At 41.9% G+C, this 15297-nt stretch overlaps 1 protein-coding gene across 1 annotated transcript in view; it reads right to left on the bottom strand.

Moving 5' to 3' along the window:
- LOC126095560 (mucin-2-like) overlaps positions 1 to 15297 on the bottom strand; it is a 155396-nt gene that overhangs the window by 74615 nt on the left and 65484 nt on the right. The window contains exon 3 of the mRNA XM_049910338.1: positions 13353 to 13488. Within this exon, the coding sequence (XP_049766295.1) occupies positions 13353 to 13488 (136 nt within the window). The remainder of the gene's footprint in view (positions 1 to 13352; positions 13489 to 15297) is intronic.

Below are 15297 nucleotides of genomic sequence, written 5' to 3' on the forward strand. Positions count from 1 at the left end.
ATTAATAACTTGTATTTCACTGAGTTTTATTTTGGTATATTCACTGCGGCATATCGCACGCGCGGCTAACAATCATACGGCACTCCAGAGAGGCTTTTTGACACCCCGTAGTTTCACATTTTTGAACTATACTCGTAAGTACACTCGAATTTTCTGTCGTGACTATTGTTGCTATTTTTATTATTGGTGCTAGCATTAGTAATCGTAGTAGTAGGAGTAGTAGTAGTATTGCTGTTGTTATTAGTTACAAGACAATACTGTTACTCCAGATAATCACAGGTGCATGCAAATTGCGTTTCAGGTCATCGTCGTACTTCTCTTATTGCCGTTATCAGTGTTGTTTGTGATTATTTATTTATTTCGTTAGTCGGCGAGTCAAGGATCACGGTAAGCTTGCAACCATTATGGTCGCTGCTTCCATGTTTTTCTTTTTCCGTTTAAGTGAGATACCTTTCTTATCAAAACAATGAGTCTAGCAAGGCATTCATCTGACCATTTGGCACCAGCTGTTCTTTTCTCGTTTCAGAAACTCCGAAACGTCACTACAGCTGATCTGAATATGTATCGGTTTTGCGTGTCATCCGGTTGTGTATGCATTTCCTCTACATCTTTCTTTAAGTCCATGTATCATGGTACTATTGTTTTCGGTTTCGAGTGACAGATGTTGATGATGCGTTTCGTCCATTTTGAATCATTTGTTTTTTTTATGCGATGATAAAACCGAACGCTATGTTCGCGCATTGTTTACGTAACTTTTAATAATTTAGAATATGTTCAGATTTTTTTGTGTGGATCCCATTTTTTATAATATGTTTTGTGGATTATTTCTAGTATGATTGTTATCATAAAATTATAATTACTGTTACTAATTAAACTGTGATTAAAATTTTCTGTACGTGTATAACCCTAGTTCTATGCAAGAACAGACCTGAAAACCCTAATTCGGTCAAGTTAAATAATTATTAAAACATAAGGTGATTGCTGGAACTGTTCCTTCAGCAAGACCATAGTTTATTCTCTTGCCATTCATTTACAGCTCGTGCCGGGTTTTTTATAACATTGCTATGGACGGTACATACATGTCGAAAGGAATGATAGTTTCATTTTCCGTCTACTACTCACTTAAACTAATTAATGAATAAATACCGCCAATAGTCCGTTTGAAATTCATGAACTCTGCCACTAATGGGTGTGACATTACGTTTCTCGTGTGGTTTTCGTTTCGCTGTTACCAGTTCCCAGCGTTTACCGAACATCAGACGGCATGCATTCCTCGTTCTCTATTGTGGAAGCACAATACACTCTACGGGTTGGTTATAATTGAACTTTCATTACTTGAGGGGGCCGCCATTGAAAACGAGTGATCGTAGCACAGTTAAACTCGGTTTAAACATGTCTAGAGACATACGGAAGAGAAATGACGAATAAACCATTGAAAGAAACACATTTTAGTTTCCACATGAAAGGGGTAACAATTGTTAATTGCACAGCACGCTACAAACTTTGTTCAGTAGATGGCTACCTGCATCCACGAGAGCCTGGGACCGCACTAGAGATACCATTTCACAACTGAACTTGAATAAAAGCACAACAACTGTTAGGTGACTATTTAATCACGACTAGTTTCTCTGCGTTGCAGTAGCATTTACATTTTGTTAGTAGTGTCACATAAATTAGGACACAGAGATGTCCCCCCCCCCCTCCCCCTCCCAAAGCTCTTAGTCACGGAATCCAATCCTATGAATAATAACCGCCACAACATATATAGCTGACCGCCTCCAGTGGTTTACCCTCGCGGCAACCAACAACAGGTGCTTCATCCCCTGCACTGGTCGCCTCAGTGCTCTGCCTGTTATTATTTCTTGACGACTTCCCTTCTCCTTGGGGTTGGATTCTGTGACTAAGAATGTGTTAATCTATGTGACACCACTAACCACCTGTACACGCTGCTGTAACGCAGCGAAACCGGCCGTGATTAAATCTTGACTTAATAGCTGTTTGCAGTTTCATTCAAGGTCAATTTATCATGAATTTCAACGGCTGTGGCTGCCCGTATTATAAAACCACAATTATAAATTTCACAATTGTTCACAGCACTTTTCGAACGTTGGGCCATGGAATATTCGTGCACTGCTTGAAGATCGCGCTTGGTGTCCAGCGTTCTCGACAGCGGCAATAGTAATTTTTTCAATAATTTGAGGCGAAATTGGTGTCTCCCAGGAGCAGTTCTCAGATCACCAGTTAATTCGAACTTCTCGGTGTGAAGAGAGGGCCTCTCCGAATGCCTTTCAAGTTCAGGTGGCTCTACGCACTATGGGACTTAACATCTGTGGTCATCAGTCCCCTAGAACTTAGAACTACCTAAACCTGACTGACCTAAGGACATCACACACATCCACTCTTATTTTTGAATTTTTGTGTAAGTGAGAGTTTTCGAGATTTTTTTTGTTTTTTTTCGGACAAATGTACAAAATCCCTAAAGATGAATTAGTCCACGAATTAACTTCCGGGCTGAAAATCAGACAGTCTTACATTACACCACCACAACAACTTACGCTATTGTACAGTTCTTTGTTAAATATTTGCTTGTACAGATGCTTATTTGATTTCATCACATTCTCAATCAACGGATCTGATCTGGGAGGCCCTAATTCCTTTGCAACTAACTGTTTCTGAGCATTTTCTGTTAGCACCTTAAAAAGAGAATCAACAGACTTAATGTTGATACTGCACACAAATACCGATTCCTGCACAGTAAACAACCAACTCAGAACACAAAATGCCATTTGTGGAAGTGAAATTCAAGTAATAATGTCACTTGACTAGAATACAAATGAGGCACTGAGAGCCATATAGGTCAAAAGCACACCATCATTGATCTCACATTTAAGGGAATATAAGAGTGAGACAGTTTTCGTGAATATTCATATATACACTGTGGGTTACAGCACACATAAAAGTGACTCGCCACAAGATCAACAGAAGTCAGAAGCATGAATCAATATCACAGTCTCACAACTGATGTTGATGTGCTTTAGTTCCTTATGGTTCTCACTGCCTCAAATGGATTACTGTATGACAAATCCAAAACTTAATATACTGTACCTCATTCACAGACCCACAAACTAGGTTTTTCTATCAGTATAACTATAACATATACTGACGCCCGAGGCAGGATTCGAACCTGCGACCGTAGCAGCAGCGCGGTTCCAGACTGAAGCGCCTAGAACCGCTCGGCCTCATCGGCCGGCCCGAATTCCTTTAATGTGTCGATATTCACGAAGAGAGCGGCACTTTTGCTGTTGTTTTGATAAAACAGCTCTGCACGTAAACCCTGCTCATCTCGTCCACACTCTTGTTGACTGTCTGCAACTATAATGCACACTGATGCTTGTGTTTCAACCCCACGTCGTTGTACCAATACCGGAGCCTATCGGCAGTTCGTGACACTAACACTACTAGCAACGCAAAGCCTGCAGCGCACCGTTTTAACAACATTCCTGTGAAGTTTGGTACCCAAAGGGTAAATGGTTTTCCGTCTGCGTTGGCTCAAGTTTAATTGTGACCACACTGTACATCACGTTGTCGGAGTGTAAACTAGGGCTATAATGATAGTGCTTGCGCACATTTCCGCTCTTCGTAATACAAAATAAGTAGTACTACATTGAAAATCAGCAGTTACGGTAAACGAAGTCGAATTACTTACAGGTAGAGAAAAGTTTATTATCTCAACGACTTCAAGTCGAGGTAATCAATGACTTATTTGAAAGAGGCGAGGGAGCTATCGTCACAGACCATTCAAAACGAATCAGATTTTCTTGCAAAAGCGTTGATTATATAAAACCTAGCTTGGTCTGTTCGTTCATGCGATCCAGAAGAACAGAGCTCAAGGCATCTTCACTACAGTCCCGTACCATCGCCTAATGGACAAAATTCGTGTGTATAAAATATCCGAACTGATATGCTGTTGGACAGAAGACGTCCTAGCAGTCAAACCTAAGTGTGTAATCTTAATGGGGAGGCGTGGTTAGAGGCGAAGGTTGCGTCTCATGCAGAGCAAGTAGACCTCTGCGGTTCACGAAAAAAAAAAAAAAAAAAACTGTGTGTGAAATCTTAAGGGACTTAACTGCTAAGGTCCTAAGTCCTTACCCTGACACACTACTTAACCTAAATTATCCTAAGGACAAACACACACACATGCCCAAGGGAGGACTCGAACCTCCGCCGGGACCAGCCGCACAGTCCTAGACTGCAGCGCCTTAGACCGCTTTTTTTTTTTTTTTTTTCGTTTGTTCGTTTTTAGTTCGTTGCATCTGCTCGGGGCGGACGTCTCAAGACACCTGTTTCAGTTCGTCGTTGATCCATTAATTCAGTTTTTTTATTACAGAGGGCAGCTAAACCTCTGACCGAACACGCTGAGCTACTGTGCCGGCAACCGCTCGGCTAATCCCACGCGACCACGACACACATTCATGAGTCAAAACATTATGACGAACTGCTCAATACCGACGGTACGATATTGCAGTGCCTGCGTTGCTCAGAAGTGTGATACAATGTTCCTTCGGACATGTATGCATAGTAAAACTAGGACATCGTGTTAGCAACAGATATCACTAACTTTTCGATAATATCGTTACGCACCACAGAGCTGCATACGCTGTGGTATGATTTCTGTAGTCGGTCACCTATTAATCTACTGATCCTAGACCGATAAGGATTCTTCTTTAACCACGAGAGAACTTTATAGGATGCCCTACGGCTGTATGCAAGAGCAGGAGTTTATTTAATTCCATTGTGGCTCTACCGAAATCAGACGCGGAGAGCAGCGGCGCACTCCTAATCGCTTATCTAACCGCAGATTCCGGCACCGATTTCTGCCCACACTCCTAAGTAAGATATACACACTGCAGCAGCGAGAAAATTCTAAGTCCGAAAGGTAGTGGAAATAGACCGGTTCTAGACCTAAAATGTCCCTACGACGTCTAGTAAAACTATCTTCGTATATCTATAATTGAAATGGACGATTTGGGACGTCAGCTAGTATAATATAACTCTTCAGGCTTTCCCGGCGATCTAATGACATCTTGGGTTGTCGGGTGTTCTGCCGGATATCAGCGTCGTACTTGCACGATATTTCGGTCACGTAGCTCGTGGCCTTCATCAGGTGCGACCTGAGACTGCTCCTCGAGTGGACCTGGTCCAGTATTTATGCCTATGGCCTTCCCCCTCCACCAACGGCTGCAGGCGCTTCCTCTGTGGTCCGTGCCCATTCCCTGCGACCTGCTGGAGCATTGCTGCTCCGTTTTCCGTCCGCTGCGGTTCTAGGTGTTCCCTCTGCGGTCCGCGCTCACCAAACCCGCTCCTGGGGGTTTCACCTACGGTCTGGGGTACCAAGCGTTTCCCCTGCGGTCCGCGCCCGCTCACCACGACGCTGATATCCGGTAGTATAATATATGTTAAAAATGACGAAATTCCTCCAGCTGTATTAAGGTGTTGGTTTTATTAGCGACTAGTTTCGATGTTGTTACATCATCATCTTCAGGCCCTGAATGCAACATACCATACATAAACAACCAATGCAACAACAGTAATTTATGAGTTATTATGCAAAACAATTCTATTATAAGCATAGTACATAATGGATAATTTTAATGAACTAATTATATTTTTGGTCATTTCTGTTAATATTCCATCATTCTGGACATTGGCCATTTACGTGGTATCACTAAATACAAATGAAGCTGTATATGCACAATCGTTTTATGATAGGTTAATATCAGGTATTAAAAATGGAGGTATATAAAAGCTTAATCGACATGTCATTATTCTAATGGATTAATAATACAGGCGTGGAACATTGTAATTTTTTCTGTAAATACTGAACTATAAAAAGGAGAACATACGCATTGCCAATCAGACATACGTTAGGTAAACTTCATTGTTTTCTAGTAGTGAACGGTGGGCAAGGTAGAGTTACGTTTGCAAAATTCTGTAACGTCATCGTATTAAAGTAACAGTGGCCTAATTTACTTAGACAACTTCGTTCCTAACACCACGAAAGAAATGGTAAGGGACCGAAAAAATGGTGTGAAACCCAGCTGATACAAGGTAGTCAATAGTGTAAAATAGATGTTAATCAACTATTCATTCCAATAAAAGTAAAAGGTAATACCTTGCTGAAATAATTTCTGCCGGCCGCGGTGGTCTAGCGGTTCTGGCGCTGCAGTCCGGAACCGCGGGACTGCTACGGTCGCAGGTTCGAATCCTGCCTCGGGCATGGGTGTGTGTGATGTCCTTAGGTTAGTTAGGTTTAAGTAGTTCTAAGTTCTAGGGGACTTATGACCTAAGATGTTGAGTCCCATAGTGCTCAGAGCCATTTGAACCATTTGAACCAAATAATTTCTATGTCGGTGTCTTATCGAAGGCTATGACCAGGGTCTAAAATAATCAATTCCAAAAAGTTTACATGGTCAAAAGTACGATCAGGTACACGGCAATGCTCTAAATAGAAGCAATCTAGATAATGTCAGTTGAAATAAAACGGTCATATATGTAATCTATTTGTTGTTCCTCTAATAAATACACACAAAAACAGCCACTCTGTAAAATACACGCTGTGTAATTCTTGTATTAACTATGTGATCTCGTCGAGTGTCAATTCGAGTTAATTACAATCAATGATGCGCTTAATCTCTCTTTACTATGGACAAATAGTCTACTGGACCAATCACTACTACAACATGGGGACTCATTCATTTTATTTATCTTTATAATTCAGTCGTTTTATAGAATTGGTAGTTAAAGCATATCGGTTACCCACTGATTTACGAGAAATGAGCATGAAAGTTGGAAGCACAATTATTTTGACTGTAAGACCAATTTACTGATTAAAATAAACTGACTAATAAGGGGCTAGTTACTTATCGAAGTGACAACATATTGAAATCTATTTGTAGGTATAAGCGGATATAAACACTTGAACTACTGTCTTATAAACAGTATTAAACAGAACAATCTCTACACGCGGGGGAAACAGTTCAAGTATCGTCAAGCAAGTTGACATTAAACCTACAAGGAAGCTAAGTCATTCTAAAAGTGATGTTCAAATGGTTCAAATGGCTCTGAACACTATGGGACTTAACTACTGAGGTCATCAGTCCCCAAGAACTTAGAACTACTTAAACCTGACTAACCTAAGGACACAACACAGCCATGCCCGAGGCAGGATTCGAACCTGCGATCGTAGCGGTCGCGCGATTCCAGACTGCAGCGCCTAGAACCGCTCGGCCACTCCGGCCGGCTAAAAGTGATGTAATATGGTTATAATAGAATTGTTTTGCATAATAACTCATAAATTACTGTTGTTGCATTGGTTGTTTATGTATGGTATGTTGTATTCAGGGCCTGAAGATGATTTTGTAACAACATCGAAACTAGTTGCCAATAAAACCAACACCTTAATACAGCTGGAGGAATTTCGTCATTTTTTAACAGCTAGTAAAACACGGTCGTCGTTTGAGCAACACAGATCACTAGCTTTTCGATAATGTCGACGCCCAGCATAGAGCTGCAAATGCGTTGAAATGATTTCCATAGTCAGTCATGCATGTCAGAAAGAACATGGCATCATACTTCTGAACAGCACAGGCGCTGCAATGTCGTATTCATCCGCCGATACCGGGCATCCGACTCTCAATTAAAATGTCTCCCCTGTACGAGAATTGTACAGGAATATATATGATGGATGTACGAGTGCAGGTTGACGGCAGATGGTCGATGACATATGGAAGTTGCGGTATTGCCGTGCAGCGTGCTCGAATGCCCTAATGGTAAGGCTACCGCTCGCGATGAAGGAGGAATCCGGGTTCAAGTGCTGGCCCGGTACAAAGTTCTACTGTCGTCATTCCATTACCCAGCTGATGGCTGCCCATTTTCCCATCTGCGAATACATTTCATGTGCTTAATACCGTGTTGGTCTACCTTTAGAACGCAATACACAAGAGATTTTTTGTGGCACATATTTCGACAGGCCCTTGGTAGGTTTCCGAAAATATGTGGCACTAGACGTCTACTCATATGCCACAAAAGTCCCGTAAATTCTGAGCCAGTGGTTTGCAGGCGCGGCGCTGGCGCCCCACTGCATCATAGATGTGTTTCAGCGGTTTTAGATTGGGTCAATTCGGTTGCCATCAGCACGAGTTCATTATAATGCTCCACAGACCACAGTAACACGATTCTCGCCTCCTGCTGGAATATGCCATTGCCGTCGGGAAAGATATCAAGGGATACAGATGGACCGCAAAAGTAATTCACGGATGTGATATTGCCTTAGATTACTAAGGCAGGTCCCATATAAGGCCAGGTGACTGTGTCCCATACCACAATACTGTCACCACCGCTCTGTACCCATGAGGCGGTGCAAATGTCGAGCAGTTGTTCGCCTGGTTCAAAATGGCTCTGAGTACTATGGGACTTAACATCTGAGGTCATCAGTCCCATAGAACTTAGAACTACTTAAACCTAACTATCCTAAGGACATCACACACATCCATGCCCGAGGCAGGATTCGAACCTGCGACCGTAGCGGTTGCGCAGTTCCAGAGTGAAGCGTCTAGAACCGCTCGGCCACATCGGCCGGCTGTTCGCCTGGATGACGGCATATGTACACATGAAGATCAACCTGCTGAAGCACAAACGTGATCCATCCAACCAGATGACGGGTTTTATTGATCCACGATGCAATCTCGATAATCCCGTGTCTACTGCAATGGTAACTCACCACATCGTTGGGTCAATACAGGAACGCGAAGGGGTCGTCTGCTGTGGAGTCCTGTGTTCAGCAATGCTGAGGAAGCAAAGGCTGTTGCACTCTCGGTTCAAAAGAGAATACGCAGGTGATGACAGTAGGAAGATAGCAGAGACTCGGGCGTCTGTGAAAAGATCTATGCGCGAAGCATACGACAACTACCACCATCACACCGTAGCAAACGATCTGGCCGAGAACTCGAGACAATTCTTGTCAAATTTAAAATTGCTAAGCGGGTCTAAGGGTCCCATCTAGTCAATCATCGAGCAGTCTGGTGTGGCAAGTGAAGATAGCAAAACGAAAGCCGAAGTTTTAAATCCCGCTTTTAAGAGGTCGTTCACGCAGGACAATCGTGCAAACATACCTCATTTGACCATCGCACAGAGTCCCATATGAATTACGTAGTAATGTGCATCCCTGGCGTAGAGAAACAGCTGAAAAAGTTGAAAACAAATAAATCTCTAAGTCAGGATGGAATCCAAATTCGGTTCTACAAAGAGTACTCTAAGGCATCGACCTCTTACTTAGCTCGAATTTTCACGAATCTCTCGTCCAGCGCAAAGTCCCAAACTACTGGGAGAAAGCGCAGATGACTCTTACATGTAAGAAGGGTAAAAGAGCAGACCCGCCAAATTACAGACCAACTTCTTAACCCTTGAACGTATTCTCAGTTCGAATATAAATAAATTCCTAGGGAGCGTAAAGCTTCTGTAAACGAATCAGCCCCATTTTAGATAGCATCGCTCGTGTGAAACTCAGATTGTCCTTTACTCGCATGGTATATTGCGAACTATGGATGAAGGGCAACAGTCAGATTCCGTTTTCCTAGACTTCCGGAAATCATTTGACACGGTGCCCCATGCAGATTCTTAACGGAGGTTTGAGAATACGGAATAGTTTCTTAGATATGCGAATGGCTGAAAGACTTTTTAAGTAATAGAATCGAGTATGTTGTCTTCGACGGCGAGTGTTTATCAGAAATAAGTGTATCGTCAGTAATGCTCAATGGAATTGCGATAGGACCGCTGTTGTTTTCTATATAAGTAAATGATCTGGTGGAAATAGTAAGAAGCAGTCTGGGGCTGTTTTCTGGTAATGGTGTGGTGTACGGGAAGGTGTCGCCGTTGAGTGACTGTAGGAGGATACAAGCTGACTTGACAAAACTTCCAGTTGGTGTGATGAATGGCAGCTAGCTCTAAATGTTGAGAAATGTAAGTTATTGCGGATGAGTAGAAAAAACAAACGTGTAAAATACGGATGCAGCACTATCCCTGCCCTGCTTGACACAGTCAAGTCATTTAAATATCTGTGTGTAACGTTGCAAAGCGATACGAAAAGTACGTGCTTGTGAGGGTGTAGTAGGGAAGGTGAATGGTCTACTTGGTTTACTTGGAGAATTTCGGGAAAGTGGTTCATCGGTAAAGGAGACAGCGAATAGAAGACTAGTGCGACCTATCCTTGAGTGCAGTTCGAGTGTTTGGTATCCGCACCAAGTCGGATTAAAGGAAGACCGAAGCAGTTCAGAGCGGGCTGCTAGATTTGTTACTGGTAGGTTCAAACAACACGGGAGTATTACGGAGATGCTTCGAGAATTCAAATGGGTATCCCTGAAGGGAAGGCGACGTTATTTACCAGGAACACTACTGAGAAAACTTAGAGAACCGGTATTTGAAGCTGACTGCATAACGATCCTGCTGCCGCCAACAAACGTTTCTCGTAAGGAAGACGAAAATGAGATCTGTGTAATTAGGGCCCGTACGGCGACTTGTGGATAGTCGTTTTTCCATCACCCTGTCTGCCAGTGGAACAGCTAAGGAAACGACTAGTAGAGGAAAAGCATGCCCTTCGCCACATACCCCTGGCTTGCGGAGTATGTAAGTAGGTATTGAAAAATGTACACTGAACGGTGTGCTTCAAAACAGTTTTAATTGCATCATAGTCTAGTCTGTCGTCAGGACAGATCGGCGCCTATCCTGCTTCAGACAGTGAGCAACCTTTTGATCTCCATAGTCTGTGGTGAGGCGTGCGCGTCTTACACAGTGCCGCCCACTTGTACAGTAGGTTCACCGTACTTCAAACGCTTTCCATAGATCTTCACGGCAGTAGCACACGTACAGCTGGCCAGCTTCACCGTTTCCAAAATGGTCGTTTGCGGGCGCCAGGTATGACAATGCTAAAGTCGCTTATGCCAGAGGATTCCACTGTTTATGGTCCTTATCGTTGCTGGAATGATTCCCCTTTCGTCTCTGCTCCTGTCATATATTTTCCTTATTAGGTCATGTGCCACCAACACAATTAGGCACCATTCAGTCTCATGGTGGGCAGTGGTCGTAGTGTTTGGCCCATCAGTGTATATTTTGTGTACAGGGAGACAGGGAGCTGACACGGTTAGAAACCTCTTACGAAAGGTGTGAAGACTTGCAGATAAATCAGTGTGTGTTGTAAGTAACTCTAAATATAAGAAGTGATCAAAACGTTTCCGTGTGTGCGCGCTGCTGCAGCGTATATGTAACGTAGCGCAACTCCGATGCTGGTATATAAGCACCGACATATAGGCAAGTAATTAGTATGGCATTCATGTCCTTCGGGTGTGTGTGCGGTAAATTGAAGTATGGCGACGTTATCACCAAATGCGTCCAAACAGGACTAACGTGCTGTTTTTCTTTTCTTGGCTGCCGAAGGGCAAACACCGAGAGACATCCACCGGACAATGAAGAATTGGTATGGAGCGGCATCTCTGTCGAAAACCATTGCTGTGGAGTAGTGCGCCAAGTTCCGTGCTGTTGCTGCTGCTTCATGATAACGCACATCAGCATATCACAAATGTCGTAACGCAGAATTTACGCCAAATCAAGTGGGACCCACTCGAGCACCCGTCCTATAGTCCTACTCTCTCCCCATCCAATTATAACGCTTTCGTTGTCTTAAAAAAGCCATTGAAAGGTCGGAAGAAGATGTGCAACAGACAGTTACTGACTTCTTCGCGCTACAGGACACGGTGTTTTACCAAATGGGTATCTTCAACCTGGAGCATCGGTGTGATGAGTTCCTGAAAGCTCTTGGCAATTTTTCCTGATTGGCATACTGATTCTCGACAGTACGTCTTTCGAGCGGAAACTTTTTAATCGCCCCTTATATCACAAAGTGCATTGCAATGTGCGTATAGGTGAAAAGATCCGCTATGGTTTGTCAGTGCGGTCGGCGATCATTCAGTGAAATGAATCACAATCTTCAGTTATGTGGGACTATCAGTCCGGAGAAATTTAAAATCTAAGGACCACACAAATTCATCTGAGAGGAGGGAAGGTACCACATTCAGATCTATTGAAACAATCCTAAAAAAAAAAAAAGTCATTCGCGAGCGAAGTAGGTCGCTTACGTAACACTCATTCGATTAGATTAATTCTTATGTATTCTTCGTCAATCTGAGACCCTTCTGAAGTTAAATTTATGGGAGAGATGCAAAATATTCGAAGAAGAAACGCTCTCAACAAACCGCCGGTGGGAGACGTTATAACAAAGGCGCTGTGAAACACGGAGATATTACTCTCAAAATTTTGATAGAACGCATTCTGAATGAGTCAAGGAACGTACTAATTCTTCCAATATACATCTCACTTAAAGGCCATACTAAAAGTAAAGAAATTGTGGCTCATACAAAGTGCTGCTAATAGGAAGAGGGGAAAATGATCTGCCTCACAGCGTATAATGGCTTGCGGAGTACAGATATAAATGTGAAAGGAATCATAGAGATAATACCCTAAACTGTTTTAGGAAAATAACGAAACTGAAATCAGGATTGCCGACAGACATACCGGACATCCTACTGCTCAACAGAAATGTCGAGCTCTAACTATTGCGTAGCATACATTGTTCTTTCATTCTACGTATGAGCAACTACTAAGATACTGCAGTAACTGGACGACATTACCTACACTGATGTGCTTTGCTCAGACGTTTCACTAGCTACAAATGTCGGCCACCTCTCCGTCTTCAACAAAATTACCTACCCATTTTTCTTGCTTCAGCTTCTCATTTTTAAGGAACGGAATGTTGACGTGTCGGTGTTCAGTGCCAATGAAGCAGAAGTCGCCCATGAAATAACTGATGAAAGTGGCAAACGTACAATTTTGCTTTAAATGGTTGATAGTTTGCTGTCGTGCTGTGAAAATGAGCTAAGAAATAACTCAGTATTCACTAGCTGTCCAATAACATTTTGACAATCTAAAAGAACAATACATGAAACATTAATTTTTAACAGTGAAATGTTGTAACAGCTAGAAAAATTATCCTAAACTGACAGCATATAAAGGGAACCAAGAAAGATAAATGTGTTAGCTGTTAGCCTATGAAGATTTTTTCAAGACTTAGTTCTTTAACGCAACCATTTGTCAAGTGACACACTATCATATGACACTGTGACCTCATCTTGATATTTCCTTAAATTTGTGAGGTATTTAATATCATCGTGTGGGGCAGTTTAAGTGTAATGTCTCGTGAGTAGAGTTCCATAGAAATAAAATAAGATATTTGTTTGAAGGATTACCTGTACGTCATCTTCTGTCTGGATGACGATGATATTGTCGACTGTTTTGCCGAATCCTCCTGAAGGAACCGTTCCACAGCCTTTGACTGGAATGTTGAACTTGAAGGAAGATTTGTTGCTCCCAGCTTTCACGTATCTGCGAACACACAGAACGTTTACGTTAATTCAGACAGAAAAGTGCAGAATTGCTCGAATGATCTTTATCTGACACAAATACATATATGTGTGTTATTTCCTAAATCAGTGCAGGTAGTTTACCCAGATTTTCTATCTAAATATAGTTTTTAATAGCACTACTGTCGTGAGATATTGTTTTTCTCGTCCAGGGGATTCTGTAAATGTAACGTCCATCAACTTTAAATTTCGTTCACTGTTAGTTTATTAATAAATGCGTGTCAGAATGTCAGCGTCTTAAAAATGAATTTCAACGAATGTATATTTAGAATGAAGAACACAACTTTGAATATCTGATCGAATAGTTATATCAATGGCAGAAAATTGTAATGACCTCAAAGTATTGAGACATAACAGCAGCATGGATGATTAATTTGGTAATGATTATTATTGATAATTACAGCCGATGAGCAGCGAAGAAGACTGCAGTTTTTGAGCACGTTGGTAACCATTTAAACCATAGACAGTGCAGATAATCAATAGTTCTTGCAGGAAATTGAAGGCGCATAGTTCGTTTCCACTAGGTGTGAATTCATAGGCAGAAGTTTCCATTACCATTTGATACATTCGAACACTCCCTTCCATCCAAGTGGGATCACAGCAGCAACAGCGTTTAGATACATGAACCTCGAATTTATCATACTCCTCATAAGTATGTGGTGTTGTTGCAACTTAAGAAAAGTGTAGCGAAAATGGAGAAGACATTCAGAGAATCAACGTTTGATACAGAGACCGTTAGTTGATTCTCAACGTAAATATGCACGTCACACAAAATATTAGTCATCCGTTAAAAGAGGGCACTCGTCGCTTTGGGTAGAACTGTCATGAGACACACCACCGAGGAGAACTCGTGTCAGTGAAGCGTTGTGTATATTCCAGTCGGTTGCATGGAATCATCGTAGTAAGATGCGTCGTCGCGAAGGCGTGACAGAATGGCAGAAAGAATATACGTGTTTGGACGTGTTCTTGATCACACTGTGAATCATGTTCCTCTATTTTGTGATGTATCAATGCGGACTGTACATGTCTACAAGGAATGCTGTCGTAAACAAAGTATAAGAACAGTGGTCATAGAAAGACCCAAACTGAGAGAGACCAGAGACGAATTTCATACCCAGTCAACAACAGTCGGCTTAAAAACTCGACTTGAACTGCTGACTTCAGGGCATGAACGTTCTTATTCCAATCAGTTTATGAGGGAATATTGCATTGCAAATGGAACTCCATGGTTGCGGAAACAAATATGGAAAATGAATTGACAGCAGAGAAAAGAATTAAACGGAATTTTGAAAGTGAACGACATAAATGAGGAATCATGGATTAAATATTTAAGAGAGTTGTAAGAGAAGGTAAAAAATCAGCATAAAACGAAGAAAGATCAGAGGTTAGGATACAAGTAAATGAAGGTGTAACTGTTTCACATACAGAGAAGAATCTGAAGTCTGTTAAATAATAGTAAGTCTCCAATTAAACATAGGATTTCCAATGACTTACTGAAGTATGGAGGATATCCACTAACTAAGTTGGTTAACAATGCTATAACTGGTAATAAAATTCCAAACTATTGGAGAACTACTACTACAATTCTCATGTACAAAAAAGGAGATAGGAAAGGCCCATCCAGCTACAGAGGCATAAGTCTGCTGAGTTCAGTTATCGAACTCACAGCAAAAAAATAGGAAATAAATAAAAAGCACTAAAATCCTTGCAGACGAACAATTTGGTTTCAGATCCTATAGGTCATGCACAGATACAATATTCATTCTTAGAC

The sequence above is a fragment of the Schistocerca cancellata genome, chromosome 8 (genome assembly GCF_023864275.1).
Source record: "Schistocerca cancellata isolate TAMUIC-IGC-003103 chromosome 8, iqSchCanc2.1, whole genome shotgun sequence".
In the NCBI taxonomy this organism is placed as follows: domain Eukaryota; kingdom Metazoa; phylum Arthropoda; class Insecta; order Orthoptera; family Acrididae; genus Schistocerca; species Schistocerca cancellata.